At 32.4% G+C, this 21,470-nt stretch overlaps 1 protein-coding gene across 1 annotated transcript in view; it reads right to left on the bottom strand.

Moving 5' to 3' along the window:
• Positions 1 to 1,913: 1,913 nt before the first annotated feature.
• The window catches only part of LOC128172329 (uncharacterized), a 62,992-nt gene continuing 43,435 nt past the window's right edge, over positions 1,914 to 21,470 (bottom strand). Inside the window, exons 15-20 of the mRNA XM_052838119.1 lie at positions 5,374 to 7,041; positions 4,741 to 4,800; positions 4,567 to 4,638; positions 3,561 to 4,475; positions 2,982 to 3,064; positions 1,914 to 2,597 (exon numbers count right to left, since the gene is read on the bottom strand). Of these exons, the coding sequence (XP_052694079.1) occupies positions 2,997 to 3,064; positions 3,561 to 4,475; positions 4,567 to 4,638; positions 4,741 to 4,800; positions 5,374 to 7,041 (2,783 nt within the window). The 3' untranslated portion in view covers positions 1,914 to 2,597; positions 2,982 to 2,996. The remainder of the gene's footprint in view (positions 2,598 to 2,981; positions 3,065 to 3,560; positions 4,476 to 4,566; positions 4,639 to 4,740; positions 4,801 to 5,373; positions 7,042 to 21,470) is intronic.

Raw genomic sequence — 21,470 nt, 5'->3', positions numbered from 1 at the left:
AAACAATGAACACGCATATCCGTATACATTGACTCAGCGAAAATTGTCATATGGGAATAATTATAATTTATAAAATCGGAATTTGAATTAATTATTTTGCTCCAAGAATAAACCCCGTTTCAACATTGCCCCCACTTGATTTCAGACTTATGACAAGTCATTGGATAATTCTTTGCCCTGCGTATAATCTTTTTCAGAATATAATCTTCTCAAATTAATGATGATATAAAATATGTTTCTATTAACTTATATAGCAAGTTAGAAATGCTGAGGTTGATTGAAAATACACTTCTTATAAAAACAGTTTCAATCCTATGTTTTAAGAAGTCAGCGTCAATTTGTTCCCATGTCGTTATTATGACGTCATAAAGTAGACAACGTCACAAACAGTGTAAACAAAATGTGGATGTCAGTGTAAACAATTGAAGAATCGCTCCAAAACGATTTTGGAAAACATTAATAAAGCTGCTTTGAAAATGACAGTCAAATTATTCATAATAAACCATCTTGAGCCTGTAAATACCGTTCATCCTAAAAGTTAATTCATATAAATAAAGAATTCAATACTTTTTCCGGCAACGTTTTTCACTGCAATGAGTTGGAGTTATCTCCCGTATTTCATTTGATGAACAAAATATATATATGACAAATTGAGTTTATCCATACAAATGTGATATGTGGAAACAAAAATTAAACTTAAAAGCATCCCGTAATTAAGCGTGAATGTAATGCGCATGCGCAAGATTGTAAAATCCGAAAAAAAAATATGATTTGCGGATTTTGTAAAGGAATTTTCGTTGATTATTAATAAGCGAAGCTTGACTGAGAAAAAATAAAAACTAATTGGTAATCTTCAAGTGTCAATTATGTTTAAAATATATGTCACGGTGTGAAATTCAATCTTTCGGACTATTTTTAATTATTGTGTAAATTAACTTTTTCGGACTTTGTGTTAATTGTTACAAAAACTATTTCGACAACTGTTTTATAAACGTTATAAATTCCGCGCAGCATTAATCCCACCTGAGGCACAATCAGTGATGGACAGCTAATCTTTTAATTGACTTCTGTTTATGTTTATTGACACTTAAACTTCTTTCATCTTATTAATCCTTTTATGTACATGCTGCTAAAATGTCCCGAGTTACTCAATAACTGTTTGATAATTGATTTACTTACATCTGTACTTCTTATGTTAATCCTTCATTGTGTTGTTCCATTGTTCATTATATATTATTCTGAATTGTAAATTATAGTCAGTTGGAATCAGACCTTCGGTGCTGATACATACCAAACTCACGTAAAAGTATATTTCATGTCAAGTCTATATAAAAGTCTGAAAACTAAAACGCGTGTTGGCTTGTTGGAGGTTTTATGAGGCTGGGTCCAACAATAAGAGAATAAGCTCACGGTTGGCCCAGTAATAGTTCTGTACGGGAGAGAGCGCCCCGTAATATATATAAACCAAATGACAGTACTCTTCCGATTTCCGATTTCTCGGTATTAAAGCCCAAAATTTTGAGTCTATTATTTTAATAAAGTAGTATAGATAAAGTTGAATTAACTCATGTGGTAATGTTGTTTTGAAAATAAACTACATTACTAGGCTTTGTGCACGTATTTACGTAAGACTGACATGATGTGGAACGCCTTTGAACCGTGGAATCATCATTGTTCGTGGGGGACCAATTTTTGTGGCTTTCGTGAGTTACCCATGCCCACGAATATTCATCCCCATGAACGTATGTACATGTACAATCATTTCTTTAATATTTATCAAAATTATCCCGAACTTGCAACCAACGACATTACGTCCGAACTAACCAGGACAATTAATATACTAACAAACATTGACCCCCACGGATACAAATGATTCCACAGTATTAAATAAAAATAAAAAATTTGACGTCACATCCTGTATTCCGGTTTGGTTAACATATAAAATGTACTTAGTGCTCTGAATACAACGCTGGTTTATGTCTTACTGTTATTAAAGTAATTACCAGAACAAATTGCTAATTTTTAGGTTTACACGTAAATATAAAGAATAAATATAGGTATAAACTAAGGTATATTTATTAAATAAATGACAGCTTTTAAGAGTAATTTTTTTATTCCAAGTCAAGTTCTTCTTTATATAACTGAATAAGCATGTTATACTTGTTTAAACGGGATATTTAAAATACATTTTCTAAAGATAATTGACTTAACTAATAGCATCAGAATAAACAGTTAATGGTCTCTTTAGTGCTCAATCAACAATACCTGCTCGCTGTATAGTTCATTTACATACTACCAGATCACAGTAGAATATATGTACACAATAAGTGATCACCGTAAATGTCACGTACACAGAAACTAACACCGTCGAATTAATTTACAAATTTATTTGTTTCTGTACAGTTCATGTACACAATAACCGATCATTATAATAGTCTCTATTGGCAAACTGTTTAATCACTGTTCATTTACACAGTGACTGACCACATTATAGATCTTAAATACATCAGAGTTCATTGATGTCACATTAAATATGATTGGTTTCATGGAGGAATTATTGGCACCAAGACATATTATCACCCCTAAGACTGCCTAATCTGCAAAAAAATGATAAAGTACATAGAGTTAATGATTCTGGTTATGAATAAAATCAAAAGTAAGTTGATGAAATATCTAACAAGACAAAGATTTCAAGTTATAAAAGAATATTAAACGGTTTTTTTCTCAACATTTCAGTTATTTTACATCTTATATGAATGTTTCATATTATTCCACATAAAGCCAAGTGACACTTATTAAATCATTTTTTTCATCCACAGAATCTTGCATCCATGTTTAGATGATCACAATGTGAGGCATTAACAGGACTTATTACTGTAGTCCATACGTATTTTACACAGGTAAATTTTAACTGTTAGAAGAAAGCGACAAACAGTATGCCCTTTTTGACAGCATACTAGATTTGTACAAAAAATAACAACCTGTCAATATCCAAGCTACCTCCAAGCTGGTCTTGAGCTGCATGAGGCAAAGGCAAATTCATCAAGACAACGTATGCTCTGATCTACAACAATGACATTGATTATTTGTTGATTATTTACTATCATACTCTACATGAATTGATAAAGCTACAGACACCAAGAGTTCAAACTAATTGCAATAAAACATACTTTGGTATTGTTATAAATAATTATATCAAATTAATTTACATCATATTTATTTATTATAGGTAACTAAATTAATTCAATTTGCAAATTAAAAAATTCAATGCAAGTACAACTCGTGCTTTTTGGTTAATTACAACAATTTGTTATTTAAATTAACAATATACAATGACATTTGACAGTAGATTTAATGAATGAAATACTGTATTTCATATTCATATTTGATTACGAAATTTATCACACCGGGTGGTAGATGCAGTTAATCCTGTTATAATTTAGTACTGGCAAACAATTACACATATAAACAAGTCTTTCAATTACCTTGTTGACTATTATTTTACACGAAAATATCTTGGTTATCTAAATCTTATTTGTAATAACAGAAATACAACGTACCAATCTGAGTGTCCATACGTTCTATGTACCTGTAGACACACAGTTCGTTGTTATACCCTGATCCGACCCATAGAAAATGAGTGTTGGCATCATAACACAGACTATATGGTGAACATATATCTGATGAATTTATCTCTAGATGTGACAGGAACTGACCGTCTTTGTTTATAATATGAATTAGTTTGGTTTTATCATCACACACAATTATGTGTGAAAGCGTGTCAGTAGATATTCCACGTGGCTCTAGTCCTGATCCTGATGGGTGCCCTGTGTAGGAGAAACGATGTCTTCCTCCACGCCCTGTCACCACTACAGCACTGAATGCGTCAGACACCACTACATCCCCATTGTTTAGCTCTATTATATAGTTAGGTTCTCTATACAATTCTAGTCCTGTGTTGTCGTGTTTAATTGTTTGTGTCTGTTGTCCGCTCTGGTTGTACCGGGTTATCATACCTGTCCTATATTTACACATCCCAACCAGTAAATCCCTAGTGGACGGGGACCAGTACACACACCGTGGTTCCCATGCTGATGTTGGTCTCTTTATAAATGTGGTGGCTGTTTCCATATCTGATGACAACTTTTTGATGTTATAATTGCTATCAATATATAATAGCTCACCACGGTTGTTTACTGTGTGTAATACACCACGTAAGTCACTACATATATCTTCCACACGATGCAGAGTGTCACCTGCTCCGTTTGTCATGATGAGAGTCTTTCTGTCGCTGACCCAGACTTGGTCTGCTGTTACAAAGGAAATATGATAACAATAACGGACATCATTCACTGTGAAAAAATGAACGAGCGTTGGAGAATCCATCAGTTTCAGCTGACTGTCGTTTCCTTCCTGTGTGCATTTTGATTCTATGGTTGCAAGTTCACTGAATGACTCCATCTCATCAACGGTGGCTGAAATTAGATCAACAAAAATAAAACATAAAAAGTTCGATATAACAGATTTATTACGAACAGAATAGCATTTAAAAAAAATATTGTTTACCTGAGATTTCTGTCTCCGTCGTTGTGAGTTTACTCAGTGACTCCGTCACATCAGTAGTCACTGGAATGAGATCTACGAACATAAGACACAAATAGTTAGATTGAACAGAACACAAATACTGTTAGATTGAACAGATTTGGACGAACAGAATAGCATTTGAAAAATATTGTTTACCTGAGAGTTCTGTCTCTGTGGTTATGAGTTCACTCAGTGACTCCGTCACATCAGTAGTCACTGGAAAGAGATCTCCAAACATAAGACATAAATAATTAGATTGAACAGAACATAAGAATTTTTGAAATAATTGTTCCAATAATTTGTCTGTTTTAATGTGCCAATTTAGATCAATTTTTCCAAGACAAAGGACTTTAGGTAGTTGTATAAATTACAATATGATAAATCTGTCAATCTCATAGTCCACTCATTGATATCAACAACTTTAACGACTATAAAGGTATGCCTAAGTCATCTGGACAGAATCTTATCAAAACGATCGTCCTGTCATTTTCAACTTGTGTGATACACAAAAAATAAAAATAAAACAATGTCCACTTTTTGTATCTAAATGATGTTGATAAGCACTTCAATCATTGATATGCATAAACTTATCTCTAATTAATTAAATAATTGATTAATGAATAATAAATGATATATATTATTTTCATCTAAAAGAAAACAAGTCATGATGACCGACAATTAACAAGTGCATACTTACATCTTTTGAAAAATGATAACTGTATCATCATATTCGTGTCATACCGTAAACAACATGTCATTCAATTTGCAATGATAACAAATCAGACATACCTGTCGCCCTCTGTATATAGTTGTAAATAACCACCTTGTTGTTGTCCTGTGATCCAACCCAGACACGGTGGGTATTGACATCATAACTCAAACTGTGTGGATAGAATATTCCTGATGGTCTTATCAGTAGGTGAGACAGGAACTTTCCGTCCCTATCTATTATCTGTACTGTGTGGGTTTTATCATCACACACAAGGATGTGTGACAGCGCGTCAGTACAGATTCCACGTGGCCGTAGTCCTGATCCTGATGGATGTCCTGTGTAGAAGAAACGAGGTTCTCCCTCACGCTCTGTCACTACTACAGCACCAGACTTACCGTCATAGTCAGACACCACGACATCCCAATTTTTGTTCTCGGTAATATAGCGAGGCTGTCTATACAGTTTGAATCCTTCCCGTGCATATTGTATGGTTTGTGTCAGTTGTCCGCTTTGTTTGTATCGGGTAACCTTTCCTGTTTTTAATTTCTCTCTATACATCCCAATCAGTATATCCCCAGAAGAAGGGGACCAATACACACAACCTGGTTTCAATGCAAACTTTATGAATTTAGTAGTTTTTTTCATATCTATTGACAGTTTGTTGATAGAAAAGTTCTTACTTATATAAAATAGGTCACCCTCACTGTTCACTGTGTGTAATCCATATCCACCAGTATATAAATCATACATATGTTGCAGAGTGGCACCTGTGTTGTTTGTCAGGATAAGTTCGTTTTCATCATCACTGACCCAGGCCCGGCTTGATGTAACACAGGAAATGTGTTTACAACTATCAACACCTGTCAGTGTGAGACACTGATGAAGCTCAGGATCAGACATCATTTTCAGTAGACTCTGGTTTCCTACGCGTCGGTTTCCTCTCTCTGTGATTTGGATTGCACTCAGTGACTCCATCACATCCTCCTTGTTGAGTGACTCAGTCATGGAGAGCTGGCTGGTGTGGAGTGTAAGATGTATCTGGGGGAGGGCTGTCTTTGTGAATGAGAGGAATTGTAGTGCACTGAATGTGAATGCTGGCTGTACATATCTGTGTTCATATCTCCTTAGTCTGACAATATGTCTGGTCATTTTTATCTTTTGTTTTTTACATCTGTGTTTGAAATCAAAGTAACAAAACACATTGTTCAATAAATCATATACCATATAGTCAATGAGATCCTTCAGTCTCTGGGCCTTTGTTAACATATCTGATAGATGGAGGGAGAGTTCTGTGCGACAGGTTTTAAAATCAGATCTGATTTCTGACAGGAGAACAGGTCTGTAAAAGAGAGCCTCACTTCTGATGGTGTAAATGATACCACTGTGCTGTCGTAGCATTTTTTCAAATGCTGTTTTTATTTTTAGTTGTTTGTGATTTCTATGCTTTCTGCAATGGAAGCAGACAGGGAGATTACAAGGTTCACAATACGTTCTATATAGTTTGCCAGGATGTCGAACACAGACCTCTTGTGAGGGGATGTAGTTCAATTTCTCATGGAATGTCACAACAGTATGATCTATTGTTCTGAAATCTATTACATGTTTCTCTTTACACCGCGGGCACAAAGCACATGGGCACGATTCACAATAGTAATTTTTGTCTCCCGGACACTTAGAGCACTGATGTACTCTATATGTGGTGTAGGTTTTGTCGATGCTGTGATATATTTTACCCTCAAATATTCCTATGAAATATAATTATAAAATAATAATTTGATTGATACATTCTTTTAAATACATAAGATAATTTTATATCTAAAGTTACGATAACCGGATTAACCGCCTTCAAGGACATATATCTTTTAATGGATGATGACCTAAAATGCAAAAAGCGGGAAAAAAATATTTTTTGAACAATTCCGTAAAGATGGATTAAAGATGATTTATAGACCCTTAAACAATATAACCTATTTAAACCACCCTTTAGCCAGCTATACGTAATATTTACGCTAGAGTTCTTAAGGTATTTACTGTATAACGACCACATTTAGAACCTAATTAATGAATTGTCCGATATTCTTGATAATGATATCATTTTGAAGGTGTTAACAGATAAAAATACTCTATCAAAGGAATTTTCAAAATTTAATTATGGTCAAATTAATTACATCATGAATTTTGCTTTGAAGTCTATGGGCAACGTATGTTTTATTAAGATATTGTAAAAAGTAACTTAAAATAAGTAAAAATCTCTTGGTTAATACATGCTTAAACTATCTCTTTGATAAAATATAAAAAATAAATCATTCACCGCAGATATTTCGACGATATTTTGATTTTCATTTTTTTCATCAAGGAAAGACAACTCGTATTTAAACCATTTTAAGGTGTACAATGTCCGGTTTCTTATATGTTGGTTCATTAAACTTTCATCGTTATCTAGCATTATATTTTTAACTAGTTTTAAAATGATTCTAATATGTTCCACTACAAAGACTCTCTCTCTCTCTCTCTCTCTCTCTCTCTCTCTCTCTCTCTCTCTCTCTCTCTCTCTCTCTCTCTCAAAATCATTTATAAGGGTGTTATGACAATGTACTAGACTTGTTTTTATTTCTGGTCAACGGGAAAATACATAAAAGTTTCTGATAGTGATATTATAGAGGGTTATCGTGTTCAAAAATCCAAACATGTAAATTTGTAAATCCGAATATGCAATCGTGTTGATGTGTTAGCCTGAGTATGAATGAGTGTAATTTTGATCGTATCACAAAAAAAAAACTCAGGGATAAACACATTAGAGTTGACCCCACAGGCATTCAGTCTAAATTTTTCCTACAGGTGCTTAATTGTAGCTGTAAAATGCTGTTTGTTATTTACATTTAACCTGCTACTATAATACACACTTTCCATCTGTAATCCTTGCATTTGTATTTCCGTTTTATGAAATATCACGGCTGACATGTCACAAATTGACAAATGTAAAGTCTACAAGTTTGTCGAATTTGACATGACCATATATAGAAACAGTGACGTCACTGATAGAAAAAGGCTATCTGCAGGTAAAGACATGCCGTAATCGCAGGAACAGGGACGGAGTAAATAAAAAAAAATATTATGTATAGGCCTATAATCTATCATCTCTGAATAACAACATTTCTTAGAAAGTATTATTTTTCGGATAATTAAATTATGAGATTTGTGTTCATTTTATCAAGAGAATATATAAAAGATGCGAGTGAAGAATTCAATTGGCTTTAGATATCTTCTTAGAACTGAAAAAAATACATTTAATGACTCTGTTTGAATACACGTGTATAAAGATAAATACGCATTTTTATCAGAATACATGCACAAAATTGTTAAAGTATAGGCCTCGGCTGAATTAAGAAAACATCTCCAAAAGCATCCTTATTGCTACCATAGAGTTGGGACAAGAACCCCCCTCCCCTCCCCTTGCGAAAAATTAAACGGGGTCGGCCAGCTGAGTTGCAAAGTTTTCGATAAGAAAAACAAACTATTTAAAGGCATTGGTTTTGAGATTGTGATTAATATGAGACATAAGAAGTGACAGCCTTTTTAAAAAAATAAATTAATAAAAATTCAAAAGGTAAGGTTAACTGTCGTGAAATTAAAATGTGTATTAATTATTTTCAGAAATGTTTCATTGCATTGTCGGCAATATATAGGGAAAAAGCCTATCATGCAGGTAACAATTGGCATTTATTTCATTTCAAGCAATTATTACGGGATATGAGTATGACGTCCTGAATGTCGGTTCAATACAGACTCACTTTGTGAAGTTGGTTGATAAAAATTTACTGGGGATCTATTATAATACAGCTTTACAGCCACTTGTGAACTAGCGGCAGGTCTGTAGCTCCCGGTCTGAAAAAATTCAGATGGACGACCTGGGAGCTACAGTGCCTCCCATAATAAATAACTTCAATTTACGGCGCACAAAAATATGCGCTGGTTTTTTTTTTTACATTATTATTGAAGATTGTGTTATTATTTATCTTTCACTTGCAAAACAAAATAAAAGTATAAATACATGTAAAGTAAAAACATTTTCCGCGAAAAATTACCACATCTTTGCAGGTCGTTTATTCTAACTAATTCAGAAAAATAACAAGAACTAGACACGATCTCGTTGCGATTTTTAGAAGGTAATATGACATCATCGGCTTTGATTTTCGACAACAAAACATGTTACGGAAAAAGGAGTGAAGTACTAAGGCTTTATTGTATCGCTGTTTATAAGTTCTCCGACATTGCTTTTTTAAATATTTGCATTTCTTCCAATTAAGATAGAAAAAATTAAACTTGTTTACCTCTGGTCCCTAAAAACCTTAATTGGGTAACGCAAAAGAAAATCATTTTATTGTTAGGATACATAAAAGTATTATATTAAATCTAGCTTTATTAACCTTTCACAAAATGGCTCTCATTAAAGGGCTATAGATAGAAGATTTTAGAGCTCTTTGGTCCCCTAATTTAAGGGGCCAGTCCTTTTTTCCTGGAATCCAATGAAAGGACATTGAATTCTGAACACATTTTGTCAACAAGTGTTTAGAAATTCGTTACCGTTCTGGAGATATATGAGAAAGAAGGTTATAGGGGCCGATCCCTTATCTCCTTATAGGGTCCGTTTGACGAAATTTTGAAGGTTACATATTGTTAAGAACATAATTTTAAACAACTTTTCTTCTGTACTGCATTTCAAATAGTTTTCCTTTCTGAGATATAGGTGATCAACATTTTGGACATTTGGCCCCTAAAAACCCTTAATTTTAAAACACATGATAAAATCATTACATTGCTTGAATACATAATTGTAAGATAAACACATTTGCTTCTATAACATTTCACAAAATATCTCCCAGTAAAGGGTTAAAGATTTAAGACTACAGAACCCTTTAATCCCCTTATTTGAGAGGCCAGCCCCTTTTTCTTGAAATCAAATAAAAGTTCATTTAATTCTTAACAAATTTTGTTCAACAAGTGCTTAGAAATTAGTTACCATTCTGGGGATATACGACAAAGAATGTTTTAGGGGCCGATCCCTTATCTCCTTATAGGGTCCGTTTGACGAAGTTTTGAATTTTGTTACATATTGTTAAGAACATAATTTTAAACAACTTTTCTTCTGTACTGCAGTTCAAAATAGTTTTCCTTTCTGAGATATAGGCGATCAAAATTTTGGACTTTTAGCACCTAAAAACCCCTAATTACAAAACACATGATAAAATCATTACATTGCTTGAATACATAACTGTAAGATAAACACATTTGCTTCTATAACCTTTCACAAAATATCTCTCGGTAAAGGACTACAGATTAAAGACTTTGGATTCCTTTAATTCCCTTATTTGAGGGGCCAGCCCCTTTTTCTTGATATCAAACGAAAGTTCATTTAATTCTAAACAAATTTTGTTCAACAAGTGTTTAGAAATTAGTTACCATTCTGGGGATATATTACAAAGAATGTTTTAGGGGCCGATCCCTTATCTCCTTACAGGGTCCGTTTGACGAAATTCTGAAGGTTACATATTGTTAAGAACATAATTTTAAACAACTTTTCTTCTGTACTGCAGTTCAAAATAGTTTTCCTTTCTGAGATATAGGTGATCAAAATTTTGGACTTTTGGCCCCTAAAAACCCTTAATTACAAAACACAAGATAAAATCATTACATTGCTTGAATACATAACTGTAAGATAAACACATTTGCTTCTATAACCTTTCACAAAATATCTCTCGGTAAAGGACTACAGATTAAAGACTTTGGATTCCTTTAATTCCCTTATTTGAGGGGCCAGCCCCTTTTTCTTGAAATCAAATAAAAGTTCATTTAATTCTTAACAAATTTTGTTCAACAAGTGCTTAGAAATTAGTTACCATTCTGGGGATATACGACAAAGAAGGTTATAGGGGCCGATCCCTTATCTCCTTATAGGGTCCGTTTGACGAAATTTTGAAGGTTACATATTGTTAAGAACATAATTTTAAACAACTTTTCTTCTGTACTGCATTTCAAATAGTTTTCCTTTCTGAGATATAGGTGATCAACATTTTGGACATTTGGCCCCTAAAAACCCTTAATTTTAAAACACATGATAAAATCATTACATTGCTTGAATACATAATTGTAAGATAAACACATTTGCTTCTATAACATTTCACAAAATATCTCCCAGTAAAGGGTTAAAGATTTAAGACTACAGAACCCTTTAATCCCCTTATTTGAGAGGCCAGCCCCTTTTTCTTGAAATCAAATAAAAGTTCATTTAATTCTTAACAAATTTTGTTCAACAAGTGCTTAGAAATTAGTTACCATTCTGGGGATATACGACAAAGAATGTTTTAGGGGCCGATCCCTTATCTCCTTATAGGGTCCGTTTGACGAAATTTTGAATTGTGTTACATATTGTAAAGAACATAATTTTAAACAACTTTTCTTCTGTACTGCAGTTCAAAATAGTTTTCCTTTCTGAGATATAGGTGATCAAAATTTTGGACTTTTGGCCCCTAAAAACCCCTAATTACAAAACACAAGATAAAATCATTACATTGCTTGAATACATAACTGTAAGATAAACACATTTGCTTCAATAACCATTCACAAAATATCTCTCGGTAAAGGACTACAGATTAAAGACTTTGGATTCCTTTAATTCCCTTATTTGAGGGGCCAGCCCCTTTTTCTTGATATCAAACGAAAGTTCATTTAATTCTAAACAAATTTTGTTCAACAAGTGTTTAGAAATTTGTTACCGTTCTGGAGATATATGAGAAAGAATGTTTTAGGGGCCGATCTCTTAACTCCTTATAGGGGCCGTTTGACGAAATTTTGAAGGTTGCATATTGTTAAGAATATAATTTTAAACAACTTTTCTTCTGTACTGCATTTCAAAATATTTTCCCTTTCTGAGATATGGGTGATCAAAATTTTCGACTTTTGACCCCTATAAACCCTTAATTACGTAACACATAATAAAATAATAACATCGCTTGGATATATAACTGTGAGATAAACATATATGCTTCTATAACATTTCACAAAATATCTCTCAGTAAACGGCTACAGATGAAAGACTTTAGGGCCTTTTTGTCCCCTATTTTGAGAAACCAGCCCCTTTTTCTTGATATCAAATGAAAGGTCTTGTAAATATAAAAGATTTTTACAATACATGTTTTATCAAATTATTTTTTTAGAAGAGAGATAAACAAAGAAAACCATAAGAAATTATGACTTTTTTTAGTCTCAATTTCGGGATCAGGCGAGCTTTAAGGCCTTTTAAGCATGACAAATATGAATGCCAAATAGCACATCTACAATCTCTTGTCTACAATCCCTAAAAATTTGAACTCAATATCTTTTACTGTTTAGGAGGAGATCCCTGGACAAGCCGACCCTCTGAAAATCGCTAAAACGTCATTATCTCAAGAACGGAAGTAACGTCATCAAAATAAAAAAATATGTATTTAGTTAAAATTAATATCTATCGGATCTGAAAGTTTCATGAAAATCGATTGAGCCATCTCCGAGAAATCGCCTGCACAAAAATGCGTAAGAAAAAAAACCACGAATAACTAGACACGATCTCGTTGCGAGCAACGAGGAGGTCTTCCGTCCGAAATTTAGAAGGAAATTTAACATCATCGACTTTGATTTTCGACAAAAAAAACATGATATGGAAAGAAGAGTGGAGAACTAATGCTTTTTTGTATCACATTTTATAACTTCTCTTATAGTGTTTTTTTAAATACTTGCATTTTTTCAAATTAAGATAGAAAAGATTAAACTTGTTTACCTCTGGCTCCTAAAAAAACCTTATTAGGTAACGCAAGAGAAAATCATTTTTTGTGAGGATATATAAATGTATTATACCTAATTCAGCTTAAATAACCTTTCACAAAATAACTCTTAGTAAAACGCTATAGATTAAAGACTTTAGAGCCCTCTGATCCCCTAATTTAAGGGGCCAGCCCCTTTTTCTTGATATTAAATGAAAGGCCATTTCATTCTGAACACATTTTGTCAACAAATGTTAAGAAATTCGTTACCGTTCTTGAGATATATGGGGAAAAAGGTTTTAGGGGCCGATCCCTTATATCCATGTAGGGGCCGTTTAACGAAATTTTGAAGGCTGCATATTGTTAAGAACATCATTTTGAACAACTTTTCTTCTGTACTGCATTTCAAAATATTTTTCCTTTCTGAGATATGGGTGATCAGAATTTTGGACTTTTGGCCCCTTAAAACCCCTAATTACATAACACATGATAAAATCATTACATCGCTTAGATACATAACTGTGAGATAAACATATTTGCTTCTATAACATTTTACAAAATATCCCTCAGTAAAGGGCTATAGATAAAAGACTTTAGAGCCCTTTGATCCCCTAATTTAAGGGGCCAGCCCCTTTTTCTTGATTTCAAATAAAAGGTCACTTAATTCTAAACACATTTTGTCCAACAAATTTTCAGAAATTCGTTACCCGTCTTGAGATATATGGGAAAAAAGGTTTTAGGGGCCGATCCCTTATCTCCTTATACGGGCCGTTTAACGAAATTTTGAAGGCTGCATATTGTTAAAAACATCATTTTGAACAACTTTTCTTCTGTACTGCATTTCAAAATATTTTTCCTTTCTGAGATATGGGTGATCAACATTTTGGACTTTTGGCCCCTTAAACCCTAAATTACGTAACACATGATAAAATCATTACATCGCTTAGATACATAACTGTGAGATAAACATATTTGCTTCTATAACTGTTCACAAAATATCCCTCAGTAAAGGGTTACAGATAAAAAACTTTAGAGTCCTTTGGTCCCCTAATTATAGGGGCCAGCCCCTTTTTCTTGATATCAAATAAAAGGTCACCTAATTCTAAACACATTTTGTTCAACAAGTGTTTACAAATTCGTTACCGTTCTGGAGATATATGAGAAAGAAGGTTTAATGGGGCCGATCCCTTATCTCCTTATAGTGGCCGTTTAACGAAATTTTGAAGGTTGCATATTGTTAAGAACATCATTTTGAACAACTTTTCTTCTGTACTTTATTTCTAAATATTTTTTCTTTCTGAGATATGGGTGATCAAAATTTTGGACTTTTGGCCCCTGAAAACCCTTAATTACGTAACACATGGAAAAAATCATTACATTGCCTGGATACATAACTGTTAGATGAACATATTTGCTTCTATAACATTTCACAAAATATCCCTCAGTAAAGGGCTACAGATTAAAGACTTTAGAGCCGTTTTGTCCCCTTATTTGAGGGGCCAGTCCCTTTTTCTTGATTTTAAAAGAAAGGTCTTGTAAATAGAAACTATTTTTACATTACATGTCTTAACAAAATATTTTTCAGAAATTAGATAATTAAAGAAAACCACAAAAAATTACAACGTTTTTTAAACCCAATTTTCGGGTCCAGGCGAGCTTCAAGGAAAATGGCTTCTCGACAAATATAAAACAAGCAAGCATATCTACCATAACCACTCTGTCTTGCATATAAATTTCAAGTCTCTAACTATAACGGTTTCTGAGAAGATGTGTGGACAACATCATGCTCCAAAATACAAGGAAAAGGAAGATAATTCAGAAGCGGAAGTGAATTTTCAGACAGGAAGTGGGATGCAAAGATACATCTACCAAAGACATTATCCCTGTGAAAATCATTAAAATCGATTGAGAAATGGCTGAGAAATTCAGGGTGTCTACCAAGGAGAAAAATAATAATAATATAGAAGAATGAGAACCCGTAGAAAAACAGTAAGGTCTTCCGCTGAAGACGGAAGACCTTAATAATAGGAAAAAAGAAACAAAGCAATAACAATAAGGTCTTCCGTTGGAAACGGAAGACCTTAATAAAAAGAAACCGAAGAATAACAAGAGGGTCTTCCGTTGAAAACCCTAATAAAAAGAAACCGAAGAATAACAAGAGGGTCTTCCGTTGAAAACGGAAGACCCTAATAATAATAGGGAAAAAGAAATCGTACGAAGACAATAAGGTCTTCCGTTGGAAAACGGAAGACCTTAATAAAGTGTCAATGTGATGTCAAACCGGGTTTTCTTTTGTGTGAACAGTATTCATAATCCATTTGTCAATCCTGAATTGATAAATACTACCTATCCAAAGAAATGGGGTACTCTATATGCATTGATTTTGCCCAAAAATGACTAAGTTCAACAGCTGATATTTTTTCATAAATTATCAGAAATCAAAATCCTAGCAATTTGCATACCTCTGATATATGCATAATTGATCTGCAAAAGAACACCTTCCTATCTTGAAAACTTTACATTTGTCAATTTTTATCATGTTAGATGTGCTATTGCCGAGCCTGAAGTTCCAAATGCAGAAACTATGGATTGAAAGTGTGCAAAGTTAAACGTTTAATTAACTAATGTGAACAATAAAGTTGCAAAATGTGCATCATGCGAAGGAACTGACTCAAATCTTACACGTGTTCATGCCCGAGTTTTATAGGTTGCACGATCAAAATTACACATATTCTTACCCAGGCTCACACACCAACACGATTAAATAATCGGATTTACAACTTTACAAGTCTAGATTTTTGAACACGATTACCCTCCATATTATATATGTGGATATAGCCGTCTGCCCAGAAACATTTCACATCGCTAGCGTTAATCTTGTATATTCTGTACATGTTTCAGAAATTTTCTTAAGTTGAACAAACCAATAGATTTTCACTAAATATACACAAAAAATGGAAACTATGTATAGGCACAAAACCCGGCTGTTTTTTAAAAGGTCATTTTTGACTTAATAAAAAGTTTTATTTTAGGTTTTTGATCAGTTGTTAATACTAAGTTTAAAAACATTGCTATGTGTTTGTGAGTCACCTTTGAAATCCGTCAAATGTAAAAGACAATCTTGTGTTTGACAAGCATAACTTACTTATATTGTTTTTCTCATCAGAATTGTTCCCAAGCATATGACATTAAAGCGATTTCGAATAGTTTAAGCATTTATCAATTTCAATTCTTGCACTGCCAAGTAAAGAAGTAAATTACATACATTTATTAACGAAGAAACAAAAATGAAAGGGCGGACAATTTTTAAATGATGCAGTTTCACAGATTTTGGAGACGCAAAATAAACGATAACCATGTTCAGTGGGTCTCAGTTATCTTTACAAATATCAATAAAACTTTCAAGATTTGTAAAGAATATATAGAAAACTTGTTAGGATGCAATGAAAAGAAGATTCATTAACAAAAGTGATTCGGCAAAAGTTGTGATCTACAGTTACTGTAGTACACGTTTACATTGAATAAATTCTAATTTTATATGGTTTTTGAACTGAAAATTAGAAAAAAAAAATCAATTATTGACTTTTTTAATAACACATATTGAACAGACATTGCAATTATTTATTGTGTGCCTTGTCTACTCCTGTTATGCTCACAAGTTAAATTGCAACGTATGTTCAACATATGTTTCGAATAACATATGATGCACATACGTTGTGCATCATTGAACATATGAATTTTTCACAGTATGTTAAACTTGTGTTTAAAAATATGTTTGAAATATATGATAAACATATGACAGATTCAAAACGTATGTTAAAAATTTGATATTCATATGTTCAAACTATGTTCGACATATTTGTAACCTATGTCTGTTTCAAACATATGGTCAGCAAGTGTTTTTAAGTTGAGTTGTTTTTGTTTACTAATATTTATGGCTTAAATTTTACATTTATGTATTAATGAAAATGTATATAATCAACTTAGGTATATAACAATACCAATGTAATTTTTAAAGAAAAAATATTTGTTAGCAAATCTGCATTTCAGCCTGAATCGGCTTTTATAAATAATTTTATTGTTTGCAAAAATATATTTTACGTCAGAGAGGCAGATATCAATATGCTGGAGGAATTAACTTTAACTTAAGGAAAGAATAGGTTTTTATTCCTTCTTTAAAATGATATTGTACAGTTGCTTCTGGAATAGAGTAATTCTACAGACTATAGTTGTGTTTTTATAGAGAATTCATATTGAAAGTCCTTAGCCTATATTCTAAAAATGAAATGTCGTCATTGTATATTCTTTTACTTTTTAAAAACATCACTATACTTGAAGTTCTAAAGCTGGTTTTATCGAAGAAAAATATCCGAGGCAAATACAGTGATTAAATTATCGAGTACGAGGGTCAATCAAAAAATACGAAGACTTTTGTCATAGCTATGTCACTTTAACAGCATATAATTACTTAATTTGGTAAGCATAATTTAGCAATATTTTCAAACAATTCGCAAGAAAAAAAGTTTAGAAATTCCTTTATTTCTAAGAATTATTTAGAATCTAATCCTGCAAAAATGAGGTCACGGCGCACGGTCAAAATTTGTGTTATGTCAAGAATAAACCATATAATGTTGAAGGTAATATCGCTATAAATTAAACTTAAAAACAAATAATATTGAAACCTAAAATTAAGTATAGTCATGGTATTCTATGTACCAAATAATGACGGGATGAATTGTTTTGTCAAACAGATATTAGTAACTAAAGAAAGATAGTCCTCTTTAGAATTGACTAAAATCATCGACGTCGCCGGACGTCACGGCGCAACGAGAAGTACAAACAAAATGGATTTAACTTGGGATAAAGTCGATACAAGCTGTGATGGTAATTGTATTTTGAATAAAAAACAGTCCAAAAGAGATTAGATAATCTGCAATTATTTGGTCGAAAATAGGTAACGGCAACCGACGTTCATGTATCCTTACTGTAAACTAAGAGATACACGATTAGAAAATTAAAACTTCGAAGAACTAACTTATAATTCTCGAACAAATGTGTTCAAATGAGATGTAAAGTTGTTCAGTGCTATTTTAAATTGTAAGGAGAAAAGCACAAGAAACTAACCGTGATATAAAGATGGGGTGTATCTATAAACTGTGCGTGTTTAATATTGACGTCATGTTTTGAACGTTACCGTGCGCGGTAGTGACAAAACATGTTGTTTTTAAAAAGGGGTAACAAAAATACCGTTTCATCAAATGGACTAAAACTTCGCAAATCAATAACATAAGTGTTGGTGCACAGATTAATCTGTTAAATATGACCTTCATGAAAAATATATGATAGACAGCCACATTGTCTTCGTATTTTTTGATCGACCCTCGTATTTACCATGATCACGAGTGTTAGAATGAGGATATCTTGGGAAGGATTAGATCTGTAAATTTCTTTTCACAAAGCTACAACTGAAAAGCTTACGGCTATATTTTATTTTATTTTAATAATCTTTATAGTAAACACAACATTCAGATCAGACGCATTTAAAGACTTAGAAAGTGAGTGAAGCTCCCAAAAGTAGAAAAAAGCTCATTGCAAAGCAACGATTATGTCTCCTCGCGCAATTAGTCAGTTAAGGTGGCTCAACACACCAGTGCATTATTTATTAGATCATAAAAGTATAAAGTTTAAAATGTAATTATACAAAATGAGGCCATGTCGGTTTTAAATTATTCCATATGATTTTTTGGTATTTTCAGTAGAAACCAGAAACATGGTTTGCTGCAAACAGAATATCTTAGAGTTAAAAAATGGTATCAATATAAAACAATTTTCTATGTTTAGAGGTGAAAGACAGCAACATTTCTTTTTAAGTATTTTTAATAAATTATAGAAATTAAAATCAAGAATCATGAATTGTAGATATTTTTTAAACCTACGGATAAAATCTACAAGCCCAACTTTAACTTACATTTTACAATTGCTATACAATTAAATTTAAACAAGAATTCGAGACAAAGTTGTGAATTTCAAGAAAAGCTGGAAAATTTTAAATTTAAACCGATTTCGATTGAAAATAAATTGATCACGTATTAAACCATATGAAATTGAAAAATAACACAATGTTGCACTTATTCTAGCCGAGGTTGTTTAGCTTTAAAATGGTTCGGTCGTTTATTAATTTATGATACATATCAATTTTTCAGAATAATCTGCAGTGTTTTTTTTAAAGTTTTATCTTAAAAATGATTCTGATCAGGATAACTTTTTTTTTAACTGTGATCGATTCAAATTGAAAATTTGCTATTTTTCTAAAATTTAGAATTGTTGTATGAACTTCTTTATAAATTATTATTGTTTGATAAGTGCGTCATGGGACTAGTTGTTTTTCTTTAGAATTAAAGTATATCAGAAAATAACAATTTTAATTTTCAATAGAATTATTAGAATTAAAAAAAAGTATTAACTTGACCAGACCCTCTTTGGCACGCATTTCTTGACTATTATGTTTCGCAACAATTAAGACAAGTTAAGGTCTAAAACGCCTGTTTTCATCCAAAACAATTTTCCCAATAAAACTTCTATTGGCTGTTAAACACATCAGCGATAGCATCAATTAAACAGTCAATGACAGATTCTCCATTAATTTTTAATCTGTAAGTATATATATATGATTTGGAATTAAATTCAAACATTAATTTTCTTACACCTTAAAACTGTTGCATGATGTATATTTCTAAACTCATGTACAATTGTGGTAAAATAGGTAAAATGCATATAAAATGTTCACTAGTTTATGCATAAAATCATTTTTTTTTATTGTAAATATTTTGTGAATATTTTAACAATATAAATGCGTAAGAAAAAATATGCAAACCATTTTGATATAGCAAACTATTGAGTGAAAATGTGTATATTTGTAGCAAATGGAGATTTCTAAGATTTCTATGGATGTAGACTGAAAACATTGTGATGAATTATCCAGGATCAATATATTCTTTTTAAGCTCAACGTTATTTGCACAACACTCCATATACCAGTTATGGTAATCAAATATGGCTCTGACTGTATGATAAATACTAGTATCAAAAATTACTTAGTTCTAATGATTTATGTTAGATTTTAAAATCTCAATTTGGACCCACAACACAAATAACTCAACTCATTTAAAAGCAAAACAATATATTTATACATGATATTCCACTTATTTAGAGCCAGCACAGAAATGACAAGCGAAGCGAGCTATACCGGCAGGAAGCGCGTGAATAGAACATTTAGAGAACATTTGGCGTCAGTTACTCGGACCAGGAATGCCCTGTTTTTATTGGACCAGCAGTTCCTTGTTTATATGGCGCGGGTATGTAATGGTTTCCTGACTTATTTTACAGCGATGTGTAGATGTGCCCGATTAATTTCACAGCGATATGTAGAAAGTCACTTGTCTGTACTTCATAAGATATGACGTCATAGTTAACTTTGACGTCACGATCGGCATTCCTTCCGATCGTTCTTAGGGAATGTATCGTTACGTACATGTAATAAGTGATATTCATTATGTTTTTTATATTGTTTATTTAAGAATTATGTGTTGAAGCCTAAGATAATTAAATTGTCCAGTTTAAAGATCTTGCATGTACTTAGGCTTTTAAGCTTAACGTATTGTACAATCTTGAATATATGGAAGTTTTACAATATTTTTGACGAGATTAATTTATAATCAAATATTTCGAAATAGAATGATACAAGAACTATCCTTTAAATGAGCGACGTGTCCCAAGGGTCTCTTGTTTAGATTTCGCCAGGACAAAAAAGAACATATTAATGATATAACCAAGTATTTCAAAGAAAAAGAACGGTAGTCTTTACAAATTATTAATTTCTATTCTGCACATTTGATTGATCACGTCTATTTTATAGCGATGTTTGGCTACTCAGGCACTTTACGTTATTGAGACCTCTTGGGGACAAAATCAGGAAAGAAAAATCTTAATGAGATTTTAGGATTCTTCAATGGAAGGAACGCAATAATGATGCATTTATTGAGTAAAATTTCAAAATATATCCGGTAGATCCTAAAAAGTTTATTTGTATCCGATGACAACCGGAAGTGGCTGACAAAATATTGATTCTTTTTTGCACATTTACATGTTAACGTCTATACTGTAGCAAAGTTTGGTTGCTCAACCACAAGCCGTTTTTAAAGTTTTGTGCGGACAAAATGAAAAAAGACACATTTAAATGAAATATCCAAGATAATTTAACGAAACATGTAAATCTTTCACTCGTAAGGATTGGTTTAGTGCCTTAAATAACTTTGGGGAAAACAATATAAAAAAATCATCATACTGACCATCATTTGAAAAAATTACTTTTTTTGTTCC

Source organism: Crassostrea angulata, chromosome 2 (assembly GCF_025612915.1).
Source record: "Crassostrea angulata isolate pt1a10 chromosome 2, ASM2561291v2, whole genome shotgun sequence".
NCBI classification, from domain to species: domain Eukaryota; kingdom Metazoa; phylum Mollusca; class Bivalvia; order Ostreida; family Ostreidae; genus Magallana; species Magallana angulata.
This window is presented reverse-complemented; position numbering and strand designations above follow the sequence as displayed.